The sequence below is a fragment of the Cataglyphis hispanica genome, chromosome 21 (assembly GCF_021464435.1).
Source record: "Cataglyphis hispanica isolate Lineage 1 chromosome 21, ULB_Chis1_1.0, whole genome shotgun sequence".
Classification (NCBI taxonomy): Eukaryota; Metazoa; Arthropoda; class Insecta; order Hymenoptera; family Formicidae; genus Cataglyphis; species Cataglyphis hispanica.
The window spans coordinates 3,885,990-3,910,560 of NC_065974.1; the positions used below are offsets into that span (position 1 = coordinate 3,885,990).

The 24,571-nt window shown below is 39.3% G+C and overlaps 1 protein-coding gene across 6 annotated transcripts in view; it reads left to right on the forward strand.

The window, feature by feature from the left end:
• LOC126857516 (ETS translocation variant 1-like) overlaps window positions 1-24,571 on the forward strand; it is an 83,083-nt gene that overhangs the window by 35,482 nt on the left and 23,030 nt on the right. For 3 of the 6 annotated variants that reach the window (XM_050607010.1, XM_050607012.1, XM_050607015.1), the window contains one exon: window positions 1,020-1,177. The exons of the other annotated variants lie outside the window; for them this stretch is intronic. In XM_050607010.1, coding sequence (XP_050462967.1) covers window positions 1,068-1,177 — 110 coding nt within the window. In that variant the 5' untranslated portion in view covers window positions 1,020-1,067. The remainder of the gene's footprint in view (window positions 1-1,019; window positions 1,178-24,571) is intronic. 6 annotated transcript variants of the gene reach the window in all.

The window sequence follows — 24,571 nt, forward strand, 5'->3', positions numbered from 1 at the left end:
TTTACCTAGAATTTTATGTCTCCGAGCACGACATCCGTCTTTTCAATGTTCATCGTTAAATCAGCAATCAGTGTCGTGCAATAAAGTCGTCAACGTGCTTAAGATAATGATTAAAAATCGTTTTTCTCCCTCCCCCTCCCCCTGCCCCCGTGCGGTCGTAAAGACGCTTCCCGCCGTGACGGTGGTCGCTTTAAAAGGTTCACGCCGCTATTCGTAACACGTTGCGATCGTACGTAATACGCGCGCGTCCCATCACCGGATGCGATCGGTCCCACTGCCGGAAGCGATGCGCCTTTCTATCGTTCGCGCGCGCGCGCGCGTGCCCGGCGTGCGTTATTTGGCAACGGTAGCGTGGCTAGAAGCAACTCTTGCTAATCTCTTACCTTGCTTCGTAATATCGCTTCTGAAAATGCGCGCGAATTTTGATATAAATTAAAAATATTTATTATTTATTAAAAAATATTGAGAAATAGTTTTTTGCTTTAACTCTAAATAAATATATCGCGAATGCAAGGCAATTTCAAATATAATTTTGACATTCCATAATCGCGCGATTAAAACGCGGAATCGAGAGTCGAGACGAATATGCAATTTCGCATGCGAACGGGCGCGTATTTATTCCACCGAGAAATGACGTCACACACATCCACGCATAGAGAGAATGTCGTGTGATGCGTAAAAGCGAGAAAGCCACGAAGCGCGAGGAACATAGCCGATGTAATAATTTTCCGAACGATCGTCGGGATGAAGAAATAATTGTACGGGTGCAGACTTCTTCTTAAAAAAAAAAAATCACGTCGTTAGAAAATTGATTTTTTACGCTAGGTTTTCTCATTAGTAATCATTAGGGATCGTCTGCGACTTATACCGTGAACTAATTACAGGTGTCGAGCTGATTAACCGACGTTGTCACGATCGCGCCTTTTATGCCGTGCGCGCGTCCACGGCCCGTCGTCCGTCCGCTAATGTCTTGTCTAATGGCGAACGAGTAACAGTATTTTTGTTTTCCTAACCACCAGCCCCTGGTGACGTCCGTCGAAACGAGGAGGTAAACAGTTACGCGACCTATGAAGAGAGAGCTCAGCGGGATGCATCGCGCGAGTGATAATAAGGATGGCGACGGGGAAGCCGCGGACGTGGCGTGCATCGAGCGAGAAATGCAAGCATCGCCGGCTCGGTGAGTCGCATGCATCTTTATGAATTGCATGACCGATTTCGCTTATATTTATTTGCAAATATTAATATTCTGGATTGTGAGATAAATTTTCTATCGCGTGCCAGAGGCCGGAACGACCGCGTTACCATATCTAATGACGGAATTACCTTCCGAACTATTTCGATATTTTTTATAATTACGTAACAATCGACGGCAGATTATATTCAAATCCAAAACATTATCGCCGCGCGCGCTTTCGATTCTTGATAAAGTAAAATCCGTAACGCGCTCTGGATACACCCGGTAGTGGTCAATGAAAAGTCGCCCGGGATTACACGGGAGTGCCCACAATGGCTGCATTATAGTTATTGCCGTTAGTACGGACACTGATGACAGCATCATTACCGTGATTGCCAGTTAACATAATGACCGTCGCTGAGCTAGCGTCTACGACCAGCGACACGTATGTACCCGGGGCTTTCTGGACACGAGGTCGACGACCCTTGACCCCGTACTGGCTGGATACGAGCGTTTCCTGAAATGGAGAAACAATTGGCAATCGGCGCGCACCCGAACGCGCGCCGCTTGATCGCATTAGAGAGAATAGAATAATGTCAGCGAGGCTTCAAGTGTCGCGCGCTTCTCGCAGAGATATACCATCGATGCTCTCAACGAGAGATATATCGTCCATAGAATTATGGGATTTTATTCGCGCGTATCAAAATATCACATAAAGTATCATAATATTTTACACGATTCTTTTTTTTATCCCTTTAGCCTCTAAACGCATATCTTTCAATGTTTGCAGTTTATATCGGGTGCTCTCTCGCGATTATATATTCCGCTAGAATACATATATTACAGCGCGATACAAGAATTATATCCAGAGGAAGCATTATTTACCGGTAAATTGCGAGGATACGCGCTGTTAATAATAATTATGATATAATCTACGGTGGCCAATCGATAAGCGATATCGATAAAAGCGTAAAATTTATAATCGTGCTCACCTCGACGTCGCGTCGATGATGCATAATTACACGTTTGCGTAATCTCGCGCTATTCATCTGACACAATCTGTGCTTTCGTGTAAAAATTATTCCTCAGCCTTTACCCCGAGCATCGGGGGGGGGGGTAGAAGGGCTGTTGCGAAAGGAGGTTAGACGATGGGTATATCTCTCCATGACGTAACCGGTGTTAACGAGCGAAACGGTTTTGTGCCTGGCCACGAGAGATATTCGCGAGAGCGCAAATTGAACGATGGGAGGGGGAGGGGCCCGCGCGCACTCGAGATAAATAAATGCCGTTGGGGGGAGAGATGGAAGATGCGGGTATCGTGGAAATCAGAACTGCCGCTCGAATAAATTTGTAGGAGTCTTTATGTATATAATTCTTTTCTCCTCCACCGCGTACCCCTCGTCGCTCGACAATTCGACGAAAGAGAAATCGCGCGCTTAAATTGGAAGTTTGAACGAGACGCGATCAGTTTTATTTACGGATTAATATATAAAATTTTTGATTGATAAAAATTTAAGCGGGAATACGTATTATTTGTCGAAGGTTTGCGAGCAGCTGTTTACGTAGCAGCTTAACGACTTAATGTCTCGAAACAAATTTGTCCGCCGGGGGGGTCTCGCGTTGTCGATGTCGCGTTTAACCAGGCCGTGCTTTTTCTGGCCTGGCCGATTATCGTTTACAGTCTGACGTTTACATTCGCCCGTCGGCGATATACACGTGGTCACTGTTTCGCGCGTGCCGCAATATAAACGCGCTGTCAATGCAAATAAGTCGAGTCTATCGTTCCTGGACGAAGGGCCGATCGAGTGGTCGACCTTCCTTCCATTTGAAAGGATCAATAAGAGGTTGAAGTATCTTGTACTACAGTGTGCTGTGAAAGCAATTCTTGGATTATAAAGTCCTCTTTGTCGTATTTAATATCGATGTAATTATTTAAATAAAATAAGTATCGATGACGATAATAAAAAAATATTTTAATTGCAAAATTGTAACTTTTTAAGGAGAATTTATTTGTGTAAGGCTAATTCTTCTTCCTAAAAACGTTTCGTTTCATCAATTACACTAGAAACACGATATTAAATAAATTGCATTGATTAGAATTAAGATACTTTTTAGATTATTGATGAAATAATATAAAAAAAAATAGTAACTAAAATGTACAGTTAAAATACAATTTTCATCGATATATTATAGTGTACTTGTGTACACTGTACATCTCGGGGATGGCGAAATAATCATCTGACACGTTTATAAATTTGCGATACGCTAACGATAATGACACTCGCTACAAACTCTGCGACAAAATGCAGGCTCCTGCTTTTTGCGCATTCGTGGCACGCTACACTTTCTTAACGCGTCCCCAGTAAGAAACTCAACTTCTCCCCCTTTCCTTTCAACCCTTCCTCTTTCTTTTTTTCTCACGCGAGAACGAAACACACCAGCGTGTAACGGAGCGCGCTCCAAAAATACCGTCGCGCCGGAATATGAAACCAGAAGTAACCAGTGGCAAGGGCCCGGGCTCGGCATCTGGCACGGCCGACAAAATATAATAACATAGCACGCGTGCGCATACACATACGCACACACGCAAAAACTACGCTACGTACGTACAAGCACGCACGTATGTACGCGCACGCACGGATAAGCCGCCGCTCCTGGATAATCTCGTGGACCGCACGTGCGATCTCTCCGCAACGTCAGTTTGATTCTCTTTGACAATTCTTTTTAAAACTTGTATGACGTTCGAAAAAATTATTTTATTTTAGCGGCAAGTTGTGGGAAATGTACTCGTTTTTAGGGATTTCCTTTTAATTCGCTTAAAAAGTAATTTTTGCCTTCTTTTCAGATTTTCATTCGAATTTCATTACCGAGATATATATTTATTCGTCATTGAAATTAAGATCGGATTTCGCGCTTAATTTACATACAAACGTTGGAAATGTAAACGTTCTATTCTGGACGCGAACGAATCTGTGCGTTCCGCGAGCCGATTCGACGTGCTCGTCTGGCGTGTTCACACTTCCGGGGTGTTGCCGAAGGATATCGCCTTCCATCCCGGCACTTTTTTATCTTTCTCGTGACACACGCGCAACACCTACGGGAAGAATCGTGCTTCCGGGCGAGAGAGAACGTGACGCGTTTCCGCAGCCCGAGTCCCGACTCCGAGAAGGCCCGCCGAGGATCCGATGCGGATAAAGTGCGACGACGATATGATCCTAGCTGAAAATAGACGACGCGGATAAACGCGTTTCGATCGCGCTACTCGTTTTTGCTAATTCAGAATTAGTAATGGAACGAGGGAGAAAAAACCTCCCTTCAGCGCTTTCCGATATCTAATTTATGATACGCGAGGCACATTTCTCCGCGCTTGCACAATTTATTATCCCGCCAATGGCAGACATTATCCGCACTAAGTAGCAGCTGCTGCTAAACTTGCACGTAGGTCGCCGTCATTGAAAATAAAACACGACTTCGGATGATTTTCGCCCGACGAAAGAGACCAGCACAAAAGTGGCCGGCTCGTAAAATCTCGTTTCCTCGACGCTATTTTATCGCTAATTGCTAGGAAATCCGCTTGCAGGGTAAAAAGTTCGGCTCGTTCGAAGCTGCAAAGCAACGAGATCAGAAAACGACGGTGATTCGCTCGCTCGCGCATTGTTGCGTCGGCTATTCGCTTCGCAAAAATCGTCCAAGCTAACTGTAAATTAATGAGATCTCGAGATCCTTAACGCGAATTCCACGATATTAATGAGCAAGACGAAATACACGTGTGTTGGTAAATTCTTCTCGCGAACGTGCGATTTCCTCCAAGTCATATAGCGACAGCAATGCTTCGCTTGAGCGATTCAGCGATCATCGTAGCAACAGATCAGCGCGCTATCAATCGCTCGCGGATCCTCGGTGATCCTCGTGATTGTCTAGTGTCTAGTAAGATCTTGCATTGTGGCCACAGTAATCCAGATTTGAATCCTACTTACGGTAATATTCTAAATGCATCTTCCGCGAGAGGATTCCTTTATTATTATTATTATTATTTTTTTTTATATATAAGAAAAAACGGAGAATTTTTCAAAAGAAATATCTAATCTTAGAATATCTAATCTTTTAATGATAACTTATTTAAAGCTTACTAAGATGGAGAAAATACTGCGCTATGATTTATCATTTAAAAGATATATTTCGTGGATAATAGAGCAATGCTTATGTACTTTAATATTTTCAAGCTACAACGCATTTATTTTCCGTATAATTGGATGCGCATGTTAGTCATCGCTGGAATAATTTCTCAATGTTTTAATTTGAAGGAAACAGAAACAGGCACGCATATATATTATCGCGATTCGAATAACGCTGCATTATCTACGTTTGGTGCGCGATAAATCACATTGAATCTGATAGTTGCTCTTCATGCATTGCAGCTAATCTTTTCAAGTTTTTTTTTTTTTTTTTCAAAGTCGTCAACAATTCTACGATATTTGCTTTCTCATGGACGGAAACAAATTGAACGTCTTAGACATAAATTTTTTTGCACAACCGATAGTTTCTACGCTTATATGCAATGAAGATTCAGATTGAAGATCGAAATTTGACAAGATTAAAGTTTGACAAGATTGAAATTTGACAAGAATGAAATGTGGCAAGATTAAAATTTAACAAGATTGAAATTTGATTGACCGGGACAAAGAAACTTCAATTCCTTTTGTTCTGCCAAATTTCAATCTTCAATCCAAATTTTAATTTTTAATCTTCAATGTACGATATAGGTTTTACATGGAATTGTATATATATATATATATATATATATATATATTTGATTCATTACGTCAAAGAATGTGTGTCGCATATTTATTTCAACTTCATTAATGACAAAAATGTATGCGATTCGATATGTGCTGTGAAACGTAAGCTAATTGATAAAATTAAAATTTGCAAGATAAAAATTATATACCGTAATATGTGCAACATATTAATTAAGATATTAAGAGAAACATCGAATTTTTCGTTTTAGCTCGCAAATTCGCGCCACCGATAAAACATTATTCAGTCTAGTCAAATATTATGTTTCTCCTGAAACGCGTCGCGACGCTCGTGCCACATTTGAAAAGGAACTCGAACAAGCTCTCCTCGATCGGCTCCTTCGTATACGCGCGCATATAATACGGGCATTAAGGTATGTTTCTCTTGGCAGAACTCCACTGTTCTTGCTCTCGCCGCTAACATGCTTTATTATCTCGTAGAATTTGATTTTCAGTCTCGCCGCGCCGCTCCGTGCCAAGATATTCTTGCGGCCCCTTTTTGCGCACTTTGTTACGATCGAAGTTGCAATGATCGATGGTATAGATAAATCGATCGCGCGATCATAAGACTCACTCTTTCGATCACTTATCTGTCACGCGAGATAGGGATATTTTCGAGAAAGCGAGAATCTTATCTGTTGCCCAAGCCATCTTTACAAACATACACCGTGCCTTTGGCAGAAGTCTCGATTTAAATTATTGTATTTTCTACATAAGCTATATCTCATCCGTTTATAAATTTTATGGCTAGGATAATTTAAAAAAAAAAACTTGTAAAATTTTTCTAAAATTTAAGTAATCAGAAAAGTTTCTTCGTAACGATCCAATAAAGTTGTTAGAATTTATTTGTGTCAATATATAGATGCGAAAAAGAGAGACAGTTTTATATTCTCGTGAATCTGTAATCGAAGACAGCCTTCAAAACGAACAAGAAAAATCGAAGCGATAAATGTCGGCGATGAAAGTTGATTGCCGCCCGATCTTTGAATGACTTTGAGTTATCGGTCGTGTAAAATGCCCAGAAAGTTACTAAAATTTTTAACTTTTACGTTACACTTCAAATAAACAAACAAACAAACAAACAAAAAAAAATGAAGTTGCAAGATGCTAATAATAATTAATGAAGCGTGTGTAAATTAATTTCGCGCATAATGACGTTCACGTTGCTCGAATAAATGCACCATCTTGCGTAAAGTGCTGCGAGGAGCGGCATATTTCCAACAGTGTATTTCCCGTAATTATGTTAACAACGCTTCCTACGAAGACCGTCGTGCATATATGAGCTTGGTGATCTAATTATAAAATCAACGAGGGGGATGCAAGCGAAAGAGACATAGAGAGAAAGAGAGAGAAAGCGATTCGAGGAGGGCTCGGATTTATTGGCTCGTGCCTACTAAATCGTTAGACCGCTTTAATGACCGCAGGAACGCTCTCTTTATCAGCGTCTATAAATTTTATCAGTGGAGATGCCTGTCGTTTACCATATCCATAGCTGAAGAAGGATCGGCACGAGGAATGCAACTGGACGGATCATCAATATCGAGTCGTACAGGGTGTTTCCGATTTAGAAAGAAAAAAAAAAAGGGAAAAATGTTTTGATGAATTTATAGTTTGTTTTATGAATGCTGTTTGGAATGTAGTATAAACTCCGATAAAAACTCGTTGTTTTTACATTACGTGACGAGAGGTTCTAATGAAGAGAGCATCGTGTAGTTGAAACGAGGTTGAAATTGAAACATTAAGAAGGCAAGTGCCATAGTTACGGGCGCACATTTTCCATTTTACGATTCGCTAACAGCTTTAGAGCGTCGATAAGCCGGGATTGCTATTTACGTGACGCGTTTTTTTTACCAGAAAGAGACAGAACAATTAGCAACACTACTATACGACGCGATTTTTTTTCTCTTTATTATCACGGTGGATAATTAGAGACGTAATACGGAATGCACTTAAGCTTGATTTATCTGTGATGCATATTGCGCCATTTATCAGTGTTCTTTTTCCACGAATAAATTACTGCATCGAGCCGGTCTTCGAGATCGTTGCATCTTTGACAGCGCGATATCGTTTATGACTCAATCAGCGTTCTCAAGTTTTTAAATCAAGTTTACACTCCTCGTAAGAAAAAAAAAAAAAAACTTACAGTGCTCTAATCAAGTATCAGACAATTTGTATTTTATTTGAGAGATCAATTTTAGCAAATTGCGAGTAAAAGATTTATGTGACAGTTTCACTGAATAGATAAACTGTACTGATTATTCTTTGTCGTCGCAAAAAGATACAATAGTATATATTATTTTTATAATGGAAAAGTAGCACAGCTGGTTTAATTTTATAACGCAATTCTTAATTAAGAGGTTATATATTTGTAAAAGGATTTGACAGATCTAAAATTAGATTGAAATTAAACAAATTTTTATTATGAGTATTAAATTGTGTTTTATTAAAAAATGAAAATATATGTCTTGTAAAGTAATCTTTTGAAAATATTTCACCAAAGTTTCAATAAAAAATATCAAAAATTGATATTTTCTAGCAATATTATTTTCCTGAAAGATAAGGTTTGTAATAACGATACCAAAGATATCTCTACCCCTTCTCATTTGAAACAAAAAACAAAAATTTTCCGTTAAACTGAATGAATAAAACTAGTGCTTGTCATAGGATATTCTCGATTTATGGCTTAGTTATTTTTTATAAATAAAGACCTATTTTTAGGTCAAAAACCACATTTTTCACTATGAACCGCTGCCATTTTTTGAAAAATTAATATTTTCAAAATCAGCTATGACAAGCAATAGTTTTATTCATCTAATTTGAAGGAAAATTTTTGTTTTTTATCGCAAACACCATTTTTAAAAACACCGTTCGGGAAAATAGTTGCAAATTGATAGGATATCAATTTTTGATAGTTCTAATTAAAATTTTGGAAAGATATTTTCAAAAAATTATTCTACAAAATATGTATTTTCATTTTTTAATAAAACAATTTTACCCAAAATAAAAATTTGTTAATTTCGATATAGTTTTAGGTTTGTCAAACGTATGTAATCCCTTAATTTATGACTTTATATATTTATGATCGATTCTTTCGACTTGGAATCGATACTTTTTGGGGAAAAATTCCTATATATCTCGCGCGTGGATCGAAATTTAAGGACCGCAGGTACGCAATAAATTCATCGGTGGGAAAAACGTCTGTCAACGAGACAAATATCCGCCGTATAAATATTACTTTTTGCCGCGGGAGAGGGGAGGGAAGGATTCACGGTGACGTACCACTCTCGCGCGCGTTGGCGGTATCCTTTTCGTTTCTTTTTTTATTTCCGTACATCTAGGAGCGACACACGAGGGTCCGCGCATCGCGCCATAGAATCTGAAGAAGGAACCGGATGCATCTGCAGGGATGCAGCCGCATAAAAGATTCATTTCTTCCTCGACTCTACGTCGCCGTGGCGAAAAGTCGTCTTAAACAGACGACAAGTGCCGACGAGATACCAGCGAAGAGAGTCAAGAGAGAAAATGATCGGGCAGAGATCGAAATAAAGATAACGTGAACAATTATTGCTAGAAAATAAATTCAATCTCGAGAATTTAATTTTATTTTTGCATATTTTTTATAGACGTCATTAAAAAAATTAACTCGACTTTCGATATACGAAAATCTTCGTCACATCTCGAGCGAGAAACGCGCAAAACTCAGACGAGCGTAATTATTCGTAATTATTCCGTCATGAATCAACGACGGCGCATGCCGGACGATGATGCCGGTTATTATTGCGCATTAAAATGTAAACCACATGCAGCAGGTTCTCCTAGAGATTCGTGCATAGCAGTTCTCATTATCGCATTGATTGGAATCGCGTATTAATAGGAACACGTCGCGACTTCCATCAATTTTCCTCCGCTTGAAAACTAACTTTACCTAATCACGTAAACTTAGTCTTGTGTAATCATCTTGACGCTCCATTATCAGCCTTATCGTTAATCGATTGCTATATTGAAAACTACCAACGTCAATCGAGAATTTTATCTGTTAAAAAAGAGAGAAATTCTGCGAATATCTTCAAAACGATCTCTTCAAAACGAAAGAGGCATGTACATACACGGTGAAATTATCGGCCAGCATCACGCGCTTAATTAAATCGTTCGAGTGAAGTCAATGAGCGGAAGAGAGAAGCCGGGCTTGTTAGCGGATAAATTCAAGCAGTCGATGCAGATCGACCGATTTTAAAATGTTACGGTTCAAAATCTTCCAACGGATTCGATTAAAGCGCGAATCCATGCTGATCCTTATTAATACCGTACTGTTTCTCGGTAAACATCGAATGCGTCGATTACGATGGGATGATAATTTTTGTCGCGATGATTTTATTTGAAAGAAATCGCGTTTTTTCGTCATTTTTCTATTTTTTTTTCCTACACAAGGCTTTTAATGAAATTCTTAAACTCATTATTGGATGAATAAAATGGAATCATTTTATTTAAAAAATTATATTCCTATCTTCCTGTGCGAAAAGGATCGAGATCTCGAATTTACTTATTAATCCTGACCCAACCGAGTGTAATTTTACTTGCTAAGATAATGTGGATAAATTGAATCAATAGCGGACAAAATTGAAAGTCATACACCGATATCTTTTTATACGATAATATAGTGTGAGACGAGGGCATGTAAATGGTGTTATCACGATGGAACTGTAACGCTGTTGATGATTCAGTTCGAAGATCTCACGGCACGTAGGCGAGTAGAGGGGACGTCGATTAATAAATTTAATCTTTAGCAATATTTATAATTTTAAAGCATGCATAAATAATGATAAGAATTGCCGTATGCGAGTAATTACTTTCGATAAAATAAAAATGCGATAGGATCTGCATGGTTCGAAAGTAACAAGTTTACTCGGCTGACAGATTCTTTGTTGCAATTTACCGCCGTCAGCTTCTGACGCGCAGTTCCTTCATATATATATATCGCAAAGATATCTGTCATTTTGTTTACATTTGCGGAAAACAAGTTGGTGACGCATCCGCTCGATTATTGAAAACAGAAAGGCGTCGCTAGACTTTTAATTTAAGAATCTTTTGAATAAAAGATAGTTTTTCTTTAATAAAAATTGCAAAAGAGGATACAGAGAGTACTTAAAAATAATACTATAAAATCCAGGCACAAATCACGTGTCTCCGGAAACATTGGACTGGGCGCATCTTAATTTCGCTCTGATGGCGGCGCGAGCATCGTCTTCGTTACGCGACAATGAGTTTCAATTGAAATGCCGAGTTAATAAAATGCGATTAAATATCGTGCAGCTGTATGGAGGTTCCGACAAAGAGACGCGAGTAGAAATAGAAAACAATTGTCGCAATTAGATGTCGCGATTGCGCGTCGATTGTTGGGTTGAGTCACGCGAAGGTCACGCGAACTCTTCGATCTCATCGAGCCTCCATTCGAAATCGTCCATGTCGAAATGATCGCTCGATTGTTCTCCCAGATCGGTACTGTTCTCGATATTGCTATTAGGAACCAAACGAACCACAAAGTTGCTTCTCCAGTAGCGTCTCCATCGATGACCGTGCAATCTGTAATGAGAGAAGTGTTGCATCCTACATAATGTGCATAATTTCATTATTAACGCCAATGTTTACACGTTCGTCCCTCTAATGAAGCGCGGCTAGAATTGCTCTCTAATCATTCATTCGATAATCAACATTATCTCGAGAAACGCGTACTCTCGTCTCAACATTAATAATCACATAATCGCGCCTTTTGCGCGTAATATCTTAATGAACTCATTTTCCATTACGACAGCATTTTCATCCGCGCACGAGCTGATTTGAGTTGAGCGTACCTTCCTAACGTAATTATCCATCGCCAATAAGCTATCAGCGTCAATAAGCAGGTTGGTAACATGGCGACTATCATCCACGGTATCTCGTAAAAGCCGTTTCGCAGCAATGTCTTGAAGGCCAAAGCGCATATGTAGCAGGAAAAGGCAGCCACAGGCGTGGTCATCGCCAAGTACCCGATATCGAGCAACATCTTGAAAGAGCATTAAATAACAAGATGAAATATCGGGATAATTAAAAGTCTGATTATAATACATTGCGATATTCCATAAGATCTTGTAGGTCAGCTTGTAACGTGATTTCAATTTTACATGATATACGCATCGTATGTGTCGATATGACGATAATACGTTCGCGTATATTTTATAACTTTACGATATCTTTTACGATATATTACTTTCATGATTTAAAAATGAATAATGAAGTATATCTGATATATATATATAATAATATTTACATTGCGCGTGTCAAATCCGGTTTTTGAGTTTACAAGCGGCATGAAAGAGGAGGTTTAAGGCGTAAATCAACTCACCTGCCGAGTAGCTATTACGGTGTGGAACCATATCACGACGCTTCGAAGAAGATTGTAACGACGTACCCTCTTGGTCGCGTACCTGTAACCGCAGAGTTCGCATCTCGCGCGACCGGATTCGGTCAGCCATCTCTCGAGGCACTCGGCATGCACTAGAGCTACTGTACCTCGGCATCTGTCGTGTCGTTTAAAAAAAAAAATATCACCATGAACACCGAAAGAAAGAGATACTTTTTTAAGATATTTTTCTCGAGATACGAAAAATCATGTTTGAATAACGCGCCATCTCTCTTATTTATTATTTTTAATTATTTATTATATTATTTTTAATTTTGAACAAAAAGTTTCTTATAAACAGGAGTCAAAAAATTCTTCCTTAAAAAACTAGCATCCAAAAATCTCTAAAATCATGGTTATTTTATACATTTTTACAAATATCAAGGAAAGTACGTGGTTTTAATAAAAATTTTTAACAAAAATTGTAGAGAATTAAATTATCTTTTAAATAAGATCAAAATGATTATATTAAGTTCCAGAGAGATTTTAAGACAATCAGTGTCAAATGTACAAAAAAGTGTTTCATCCTTCTACGGTGATTGATTTTAAATAATCAATGCAGAAATATTTTTCGACTTATGTTTATATGAAACTTTTCAAAATTAAAATTCTTTTAAAATCTCAAAGACTGGTCGGAACGTTTGGGCCCACCCTATATAATCGATAGCCTGTGTCATTGATTTGAGAAAGTTTATGGCTCGAGATTGTTTCTTTGAATAAGTTATTCGCATATATGGTTCATGAAGGTCAGAGATCTCTAAAGCTCTGTTGGTAGAATAATATTTAGCTTTCTATAATAAGCCATGAACTCACTTGCAAGCTGAGATCAAAGGACCGAGATGGGTCAAGTTTGACGGTGTCGATGTGCGATCAATCTGAATTTCCAAGTCGCACGACGAATGATTTTCCGCGATTGGGACATGTCCGCCCATATGACAGATCCTACAAATATCGCTGGAGGCAACGCACGCATCTAAAATTATTTTATCCGCATATTATAAACGGAATCCTATTATTTCGGAATTACTTCATATATTAGTAGACACAGTGTCAACATTTCATTATGAATTGTAACATAATTATTTTTTCTAAAAACAGAGATAATTTGATATGAAATATCACCGTTTTTATCTTGTGTTTTCGTATCGAGAGATTTCTCATTTTTTTCATCTGTTTCGGAATTAGATGCCACGATATCTAATGTACGGTTTGTTTTGAGTGTTTCTCGGAACTCTTCATTGATGGAAATTCTCGAGATTACTTCCACGACAGATTTATCAAGTTCGTTTCCTGCTAGGAGATATTAATGTATGTATCGAATATTACGTGCAACTTTCATTTTGAAAATGAGACTTCGATATATAAGGTTCATTGGACACAAATTTGAAAAAAAAATTTTTATTAAAATAGATTAAAATTACTCTTTAATAAATTCAGAGATTATACGTTAACCTAAATATATTAACCTTGAAAATATCAGATGTTTGTTCGATAAAAAGAGTGACGCTAACCTATGTCGTTCGTACGTCCGCTGCCATTTTCAAATTCTTCATCCTCGACGTGTGACATCAAAAATGTTTTACGCGCATTTTGGTATACGCGCTTGCAGATAAAATTGAAAATTTTTCTTCAAAACAACCTATCGGCGATCTCCCCGCGATAGACAGATGCGATCTCATCTGTCATGCTATCAAGTCATATCGGCGCAATCGATTCTTTTTTAAGCAATCGATTACTACATCAAATCAATTACATCGAAGTTCTAAAAAACGGATATCAACTTTATAAATGTATGAATGCGTTATAGAAATATATTTATATATAAATATAAAATATATTTATATATGAAATATATAAAATGTTTATATAATATATTTAATAATATATAAATATATATTAATATATATATAATATATATATATATATAATATATATATATAATATATATATATATATATATATATATATATATATATATATTAATATATAAATATATATTTATATTTATATATTTGAAATACTTTATATATATGAAATATTTTATATATTTATATATTTTCTGTTTATGACATGTGTTAACTGAAAAAAATGTGACGAAATAAATTAAATTTAACTTGATTAAATAATATTGCAAGTTTCTTGAAAACGCTATAGGCAATAAAATTTTGCCCTGCAAGTTTGCAAGCAATCGCCACATTACAAGATGTATAGCGATGTAGTGATGAGCTTCCATGTTCAAGGCGATACGAAATTTCATGGTAGTCAGCTTTATTCATTGAAAACAACAGCGTGCAGCTAACTATCCCGGAGGGAAGGCGCAAGGTGCGCTTGCATCCTTATCAGACATTCTTATCGTCTCGCATTCCTTGCAACCGCACTGAAACGGCTTATCTTTTCGCACGCCACTCACGCGAGATTAAATGTTGCCGGACACACTTTGCGTTCATCCTTATTTTTCATACGTGTTTAAATTTTTTTTTTTTTTTTTTGTAATCGTGAAAGGCGCGATAGTTTAGCAACGCTGAATAAAATAATCTCGTTTTTAATAACGAGATTCGCTCGCACATTCACTCCGTTTCTTTTGATGAAGCAAATGCAAAATTGTGTGATATCACAATGACAGATAGCTGCGAATATCAAAATAAATTGAAACGCTCGATATAAGACGTGAGAGAGACATGGAAGCTTATTAATGATTTAGGGCCCTTCTCAGTTCACTGGGAATTTTCTCCGCGGGAAGAAAAGCGGCCGGAAATGCGCGTATCCGATCCACGACGTATATCCACGGGAAGCTTGATCAGACACAACCACCGGCACAGTTTCATTCGCCCAACGAAACCGATCTCGTGTTTTTGGCCGCGGACACGTTCGTCGTGGGCGGAGATTTCGACGCCGGCCGAGAGAGAGAGAGAGAGTGGACCGGCGGATTATTCTTTTTTTAATACTTCCGCGGTCGCGCTCGCGCGCAAGCGGGATATTTCGGAATCGGTTTCCGGTACCACGCGAAATATATAAATCCGGCCTGTATATACGCGTCACGGGGGGACTGGACTGTGATTATTATTAGCGGCGAGTCGGCCACTTTTCGGAACTTGCGTTTTGCGGATATCCGTTGACCTGGCGAATTAAGAGAAGAGATCTCTCGTGCTACTCTACCTGGCAAGTTCTCGCGGAAGAATGACCGCAAAGAGAAGAAGGGGGACATATCGTATCTTATATGTGAGTAGATTTAGTATATCCTTTAATTTAAATATACTCCTCTCGGCGATAATTTTAGCACTGTAGGAATTATATAGATTTACCACCGGAAATATCGAGGTATAACGAAGAAAAAAAAAAAGTGAAAGTGTGACAAGTTATTTAAAAACATATTAATTATTTAATAGAATTATATACTATGTTTGATATGTATATATTATTGGGCAGATTATGAGAATATCGTGATTATTAAGAATACGCATCAAGAATGCCGATTGAGCGGATTGAATGAATCGGACTCGGATGCTCGACTCGAAGGAAGTCGAAAACGTTGGTGATGAGATAGCGGTTGGCAGGTGCCAAGTCTATCTCGTTTATTTCTTCCGTTAATTTTCACCTCTCACTTTCTCTCTCCTCGTCGTTCTATCGCTTCGTCTATCTATCTCTCTCTCTCTCTCTCTCGCGTATGCGGAGGAAACGTCAAGTCCGTGGAGTCGCTTCTCCATGGCTGCTATTTCTGCCAGGTGGCCGATGCCCGAGCCTAACCGACCGTCCGTCCGCCATTTTCCCACTCGACGTTTTTGGTTCAAGATTAATTAAACGCGTCTGGAAATAGTTGCGGTCGTCAGAGGGTCCGCGAACGGGGCGCGGAAACGAAGAGGGGGCGGGGAGGGGGAGACGGGGAACAGGCGAAGGGGGTCCGCAGCGCGGTAGTGGACTCCACGCACGGTTGGATATCCGCGGCGCGCGATGTTAATCTTCTCTCCTGCCAGGAACCAACGAGAGCAAATAATTTACTTAGGTCGCGATCGGGACCCCGTGAGAAATTCCATCGCACATTTTTATGTCTTATTTAGCTGCGGTAATTTATTGTCAATTATCTGTTGCTTGAATCTAAACGGGGCAATGTATACAGGAAGGCTGTGTTTTAAATGTAAATCTTGAAAATTGATGATGGAGATATTATAGAGATAAGCAAGCGTTTAAAGAAATCCAGGTACGATGGTTAAGCAATATTTATTTTATACATTTTTATATCGTAATTCGCTATTGAATACGATATCTACGCATTGATCGAATTCAATGTCTCTGTCTTTTTGATCGCGTCTTTTCGAAGTCGCAACAGCGGCTTGAGGATAAACGAGAGTGTCGCAGAATGAAAGTGACGGGGCCTCCTTTAGACGAGCCGGGGATGGACCGAGGCTCTCGGACGCTGGGTCACGTTCAAACTGAATGGATCTGGAGACTCATTCATAATCGATACACTCGCGTGATTTCAATCTAGTGCCAACGAGAATTCATTGAGCTACGAGATATTCCAGAAACCTTAATCTCTCGAACGCGCACGAGTATCGATCCGTCTCCGCGATCCGCACGTTATTAGATTTTGTGTCGGCCCATTGCAAAAGTTTTCGCATTTTTCGAGGGAGAAACAAAAGTCTTTTATAATCTTTTGTACGAACATTATAATTGGAACATATAAATTTTTTTTTTTTTTAAATTCTCGTATGTATTTTTTCAAGTCTTGAAATTTGACACTCATATGGAGCGAAGGCGTTCGGACATCAATGACATTTGCGAATCCAGAAGCGCACGTGTTTCAAAGGGAGAGCGCGGCTGAGAAACAAGCTAAAGATAGCAACCGAGGGGTCACTTCGCGATTTCTTCCCGTTTTCTCGCTCCCTCCCACGACTTTCTTCGTTTTCTCGTTCCCTCTTTCTTTCAAGATTGCAATTTATAGAAGCACTCGGCACCTGTCACCTTTCCGCGGCTCCCCGAGGACGCGCGCATTTTGCCTCCACCGCGGTCCCAGGAATAGCCGACGTGTCCGATGGAGAAGAAACAGAGGCGAAAGGAGTAGAAAGAAGAATATCTTGAGATATTTCGTCGTGTCAATGTGTTCTCGCAATTTCAAAGCAACGCGCGATGGAAGCGGCGGGGTCTTCCAGAGAAACTGGAAGAAGCCTCGTCTTTCATCGACCGTGTTATTTTGAACAAGTATTATCGATGATTTTCCGAGAGACAAAGGCTAGAAAGATAGAAGGATTTTTGTTAATTAATTTTAATTAATATAATGATTAATGGTTTTAATTAATGTAATTAATGATTTCAATTAATGTAATTTAAAAACATCTCGATACTTATATAAAAATGATAATTCTGAATTAATTGATCATTATATTATTAACTGAATATTATTTATTTTTTAATTTATTTTAAATATGCAAAGGATTGATTATATAAAAATATCGAGAGAGATCTCTTTTACATGTCGAAATGTGTCTCTAAACTACTTTTATTTTTCCTAATTAAAAAAAAAATATATACATATATATTTAAATATAATAACTCTTGACCGCGAATTTAAGGCAACCGGAAAAGTCTAGTCTATGTTTTTCCGCGACTATCGACATACCCGATCCTAACGTGTGTTACATTACACGTATACGCGTACGACGGTTCCTGGTTACACGACGTTAACACTTAGTTAGTACACGGAACAGCGAGCGGGAACGTTCACAGGAAGCGGCACCTCCGTGACCCGCACGGACCCTTTAAGTATTAACGACGGCGCTCGCTCTACGTGATTCTCGTGTTTACAACGCGATCGTCGCGTCCGTTTGACAATCGGTCGGCTTGAATTATAACGCGCCTACTATGCGATCGGATAAGGGGGGGAGAAGGGGGGGGATATCGCAGATGCGTAGATCCGCATCTCGTAGGAAGCGAGACCGCCCGCTGGGGCGGCCCGCCGAGTTCGGGCTATAAAACGGACGTATAATAGCTCGGAATCACCGAATTTGTAAGAATGGACCGTAAATCAATTTAAAAGTTATCGCTATCGAATTAATAAGATGGGGGGAAGCTTTTGACTTAAACCGACTGTCGTAAAAGATAAAAAAAAAAAAAAGAATCTCTCTCTCTCTTTTTCCTCTTATTTGTCGAACGTCGCTGCGGAATGAGATTTGTCGCTTTCCTTGACGCGTGCCGCCACGTACGCGAGGAAAAAGAAAGGGAATCAAAGGCAGACACGCCCGTCGATCGGCGCGATTCCTCTTGGGAGCGTCTTGGATTATTCGCGGAGTTCTGGCGAACACATCGTGTCTGGTGGACACCCGCCGTTTACGCGTCGAAAGCAAACACAGACGACAAAAAGATGATCTCGCTCGTAAAGGGCGACGCGTTTCTGCATCATCGCCCTGTTTCATCGCCGTCTCGCCCATCGCGAAAGATACGATACGGGAGCTGCTGCAACGCTGACCATGCTGCACTTACGTAAGTCGCGTTTGGAATGTTTACTTTGGAGATGGGAGCGATGCTCGCGCGCGATTATTTTTTAATTACCTCACTCGTTATACGGTCATTATTCCTTAAGCTTATGTTTCATAACTAATAAACTTCACAGTCTTGTTTGTAATAATTGCTGCAATTATTGTAACGCGATTCGTTCATTAAAAAAAAAAATGGATAAAATTGAGGAATATTCGCACGTGAAAGAAATCTTCCTGAAGATTAATATTACGAATGTCGTGAATTAATGCCGGTAAAATTCATTGTAAATAAGATACTATTCTCCGATTGATGGATATTATAATTGAAAACGGTGGTTTTGCAGTCTTCTCTCTCTCTCTCTCTCTCTCTCTCGCGACGTTACTGTAAAAACGACCGTCTCGTAACCCCGATTCACCGCGGTTTTGTCGCGTAACGTTTTGGAGCGATACACGATGGCGCGACACAATCCTATTTTTGCGAGTGCACCAGACAGTTGGACGTCTCCTCCGGCGGTTCTATTTGCGGTATCATAGCGAGCGCATACAAACGCGACGTAGACGTTAAATACACACACACACACACACGAGTGAGCAGGCATTATTAGCGCGACGTCTGTTGTTCGTGTTCGCGAGACTTAGTATAAGAGAGGGATACTTGTCAGTTTTGTAACTGTCACTCTTCCTTGGATTTTATTCATATCGGGTGTCCTTTTCTCGATCGAGAGGAAATAAAAAATCATATCGAAAGGAATGACAATTATTTCAATTATATTTTTTAATAATTGATTCAAAAATAAAAATATATTTAGCTTTCAAAGAGAAGAGAAAAAGAAATATATTGTCCCTTAATTAATCTTAAAAAGTCAAGTCTAAAGTTTTGCCGAATTTTCTTTTTATCTGGAGCGTCTTATGCACGTGGAATTTGCCAGTCCCTTTTATGTTCTCATGTTTATTATTTTAACGCTCTCTCCTATCGTCCGTGTTTCTAAACGCGCACTCACAATATGACGTTTTATCGGCGTCGCAATAGTTTTGTTGCGAGCGCGTGCATCGGCGTGGCGATGACACGCGCGTTCACCGCGCGTTTACAGATGCTGATGAGACCCTACTCTCAAGAGACAGTCATTCAGCTTAATTACGTTTGATTTTATATATTGTACACAAAATAAGTAAACTCCATGTAAGAAATTATTTAGATTCTCCTAGATGGATGCGATAATTTTTTATTCGGTTAAATTTATATACAATCAACTCTACTCATTGTCTTTTTTGCTTGTCGACGGCAACCAATCCAAAGATATCAGAGAAATTCCTATCTGTCCATCTATCTAAACTGCATGCTCGGGAGAAGAATCTCTCTAATGACGGGGAAGTTGCCGTGTTGCTACGCGAGTCCCTCTTAACGAGACACATTATGTTAATAAAAATTAATTTTATTATCTTTCTGATCGAGAGAATTCGTCTCGTCGCATTATACGATATAGCCTCTGCTTAACGGCCGCGAAGTCCAACTCTCACGCGTAGATGGATGCCCCGCAGGAGCCGCAACGCGTAGCTCCCCGGCATTAAATCTAATGGCCGTAATAAAAGGTTCCCTATAGACGCGGACGGTTTGTCGTAACATGAAAATTCCTCCTCCGCGCGTAATTATGTATCCTCCTGGCTTGTTTCCGAGCTACCGGTGTCTTATAATACTCGTAGGAGCTGTCAGAAAGAGGAATCGCATACCAAGGGAGTAAGCCTCGTCTCTTCGCCGATGGGGAACTCGCCTCTCTATATATTTTTCCCTCTCCTTCCTTCGACGAAGATAACGAAGATATCGCTTGTATCATCTTTCGTGACGCGACTCGCACTTTACAGGCTGGATCGATCGCGCGAGAGAGGCGATTGATGACGCGATCTCGGGTTTAAGGATCGTTTTTACAAAAGTCAAAAAGTCATATTTCTCCTCCGAGCGACAGAGATGATCCGTTCTTGCGCTTCTCGGATTCCATTCCATTCTAACTGTCGACTGTTCTCTCCGCCTCACCGTTTTCTTCCTTTGAGCACGAAGGCGGAGAGAGAAGAATCGGCCGTGAGAAGAGCTGCAAGAGGAACGACACGAGTTCAGTAGCTGCTTTGTGTTTTGAGAATTTAAAGCCCTTCCGAAAGCCGGTGCGAGATTCGCGCTCGTCGCGCGATCTTGCATTTGTGTCGGTTTAAATTACGGTATATATCATTTTGTTTTCGACGAGCTTGAAACGCGAGATTTTTTTTGCGCGATTCACAAAAATAATAACGAGTCACTTTAGATTTTATGCTACTTTCTTAACGAGATTAAAGTGAAATGCCATGCTTGTTACAGCGCGTCGGATTTCTCTTGTAAGGTATTTTTAAAAAAATAGAATATTTTAAAATAATTACATCAACTTTTTTTCTTTTGAAAGTGATTATTTTTTCCAAATATTTTGAGATATATAAAATTTTAAGATATATAAATATATTAAAAAAATATTTTGAACATATAATCTTTTTTCTTTTTCCAAAAAATAACATTAAAACTTTTAAAGTCCACTTTCTCTGTACAATCATAGTTTTTGACTTTTATGTACATTTTTTAGAAATCATTTATCTAAATCTTATCATTTTTTTTTTTAATTTGTTTAGGAATGTGTCCTGTATCATATAATAATAAATTAAAATAAATAAGTCAATTTAAATTATAATTAAAATTCAGAGAAATATCTTTTAAAGAAGAAAACATCGATCAAAATCAATAATTAAAAAAAAAAAATTAGAATATATTATTAACTTAGCAAAAAGTATAGATATAGAAAATAGTATATTATAGTATAGAAAAAAAAAAGTCTAGATATATAGTTTTGCAGATCTTTTGCAACTGCAATACATATAGTTTACACCGTGTTCTGCATGTTTTGAGATCGGCGTGCATTCTCGCGCCGATAAGTATAGCAAGCCGGGCGAGCGAAACGCGCGAACTACTAATCTCGCGTTTCTTCCAGCAGCGCGGCCAAGGGGTTGGTCGCGCATTAACCGGTCCAAATTCGCATCCGCGTAAATCATCGTGCTCACGCACGTGCGTGCCCGCGGCCACGCGTCGCGGTTACGCACCCCGAACCGCGCCTTCGTCCTTATCCTTTCAGGCAGTTGTTCCTCGTGCCTCTCCGTGCTTGTCGGAAGATTGTCTCGAGCGTACTTATTTCGCTTCCTCTCCCTCCTATCCCCTCTCATTAATCCCTATATTCTGTTTCGTGTCGGAAAACGCGTTACGCACTCGAGGCGAGGAACGAGGGATCGTGCACGACGAGAAAAATCGCAAAACGTGATATTCTACTACATTGTATCATTATAGTGTAATAATTGCAATTGCAAAATACAGGCTGTTCTTCAGCTGCGAGTTTAATTTCAACTTTAATTATAAGCGAGAGATCTTTCAACATTGTGACTTTTGCTATTCGGTCGAGCTTATTTAATTAACGATCGAATGATGATTAATAGCTGTCGGCGGCGATAACAGTTGCGATAATAAATTGCGAGAGGTAATGCTAATGATCATCTACTTTTTACCGCAAGCATGTAGATGCACATCGCGGAGAAACGCCGTGGATAAGCGTGGAGAAAAACCGTGAAAAACGATGAAAAGTCCAGAGTCGAAGAGCTCTCATGCGCGACGCTTAAGCACAGCCGTTCGTGGCACGTGAGCGGCTCGGGTGCTCGCACGCACGTGCGTGAGCACGATGATTTACACGGTTACGCGGATTTAGAACATACCCTCGGGCATGCGTGAGTGACTGCGTCCGTGCGCTCATGACATTTTGTGAAGCGCGTTAAAAATAACGCTTGCATGCGTAATAAAGAAAATTATGTAATATACTTGATTAGGTAAGACAGCTAAAATAGCGATACTCTCTATTTAGCTTGAAACACCATTCAGATCACGATATTCTCGCGTCTTTAATACAAATTACAGATTCAATTCAGGACGTGTTAGAGGCCGATAATTTTATTGAAAAAATCGAAACCTTTCACGTAGGAGGGAAGATGAAACTTGAAAGACGATCGTTTTCTGATAAAATGTGATTGTATAGATTTTGACCTAATAATAAGTAATTATTATGAAAGGATTCATGTCTCGCGACCGAAAAAATCACTCTTTTTTTCCTGAACGCATTGCTCAGATCGTCGTAGTTCTCTATAAAAAGCGCACTTTTTCCTCGAGCGAGATCCCTTTCATTACTCGGAAAGAGGAAGCGAGGCTAATGTCGCGCAACCCGTTCGCTAGACGACGGAGGACCTTGCGACCGTCGTCTGCCCTTCGCATTTGAATTTAAAAGTGGTTTGGTTCCAGGAAAAAGAGACAGTGCGAAGGGTTTCGTCGAATGCGATGCACTCTCACATGTTGATCATTTCGTGTCCTAGGAATATTATTGTCCGAACTAACATCTTTAGATATTTAATTATTATTATGACGTAACTTTTCCGTACGATATTTATAATATCTGCAACTAAAAAATTTTTATATCAAAAATATTTATGCAGATTTTAACGATACGACAAGGCTCGTCTGTTTAATAATAAATTCTGAAAATTTTCCACGCGTTAATTTTGATGGAAAACGATTATAAACGCACAAACGCGTTTAAGTAAGTACATTCTAGGTGCGATATTTCGGCGCGTAAGGTCATCGTTCTCCGTGCGAGCTATTCTCTTCCACATATCGCTATGCTCGTTTTGCCCACGGCGGCCGGAGCATAATGAGGCAGGCGAGAATAGTCCTTGGAAAATGAGGCGAGAGTGTCGCTTCGGGAAAAGAGCCTCCGAGATAGAGATGACTGACAAACGTCGCTAATGAGGGAGCGCGTGCGCGTTCTGTATTTTCCTCCTTCCTGTGAACGCGAATCTTTGAATGTTCGATTAACGACGCGGATCTTGCGCTTTCAAATTCCTTAAGTCATGCGACTCCTCATTTTTTTCCCCCACAAGGAAACGAGACGATTTTTCAAAGCGATTTTTATTTTTTTTTTTTTTTCTTCGGAAAAATTGTTCAGGGCATTTGCGGTGGCAAATTAAAATACACGAACAGCTTCCCTGGATCGACCGGTAATAAGTGTCATTTATAAATTGCGAATAAAAAGACTGCACCTTGATCTCTCTGTGAAATATAAAAAAAAGTTTGTACGACTTTTTTTTTTTAGACCGCTTCGATGTTACGGACGAATCCTCAAAGAACGAGAGGAGACGTTCGTTTGCGGTACATCGTTCTCCGAATATATTCTCTTTCCCTTTACGTCGCGCCGATTCGCATGAATGTTTGATCTCGCTGAAAATAAGGAAGCAACGAATGCTCCGTTTCTGCTTGATGTTTGCTCGGGTCTCTTTCTTTGAGCGGTTGATGCTGTGTTCACATCTAATATGCAGTTTAGGTTTATCAAAAGCAAAATTTAATTGTTTATGAAAAGAATAATGTGAATTATTAAATTTATCAAAATATAATTATAAATCATATATTAATCAGGCATCTGGTGATGAAAGTTGTATATATAGATACTGATATTTATCGCTACAAGAGGAATGTTTTCGACAGCCTGAATGATAAGCTACCCTGTAGATAAGGGAAACATGAGTCACAAAGTTGTACGATGCATTACAGTGACGATAGATGGCTACAACAACCTGTCACACAGGTGGATAAAAA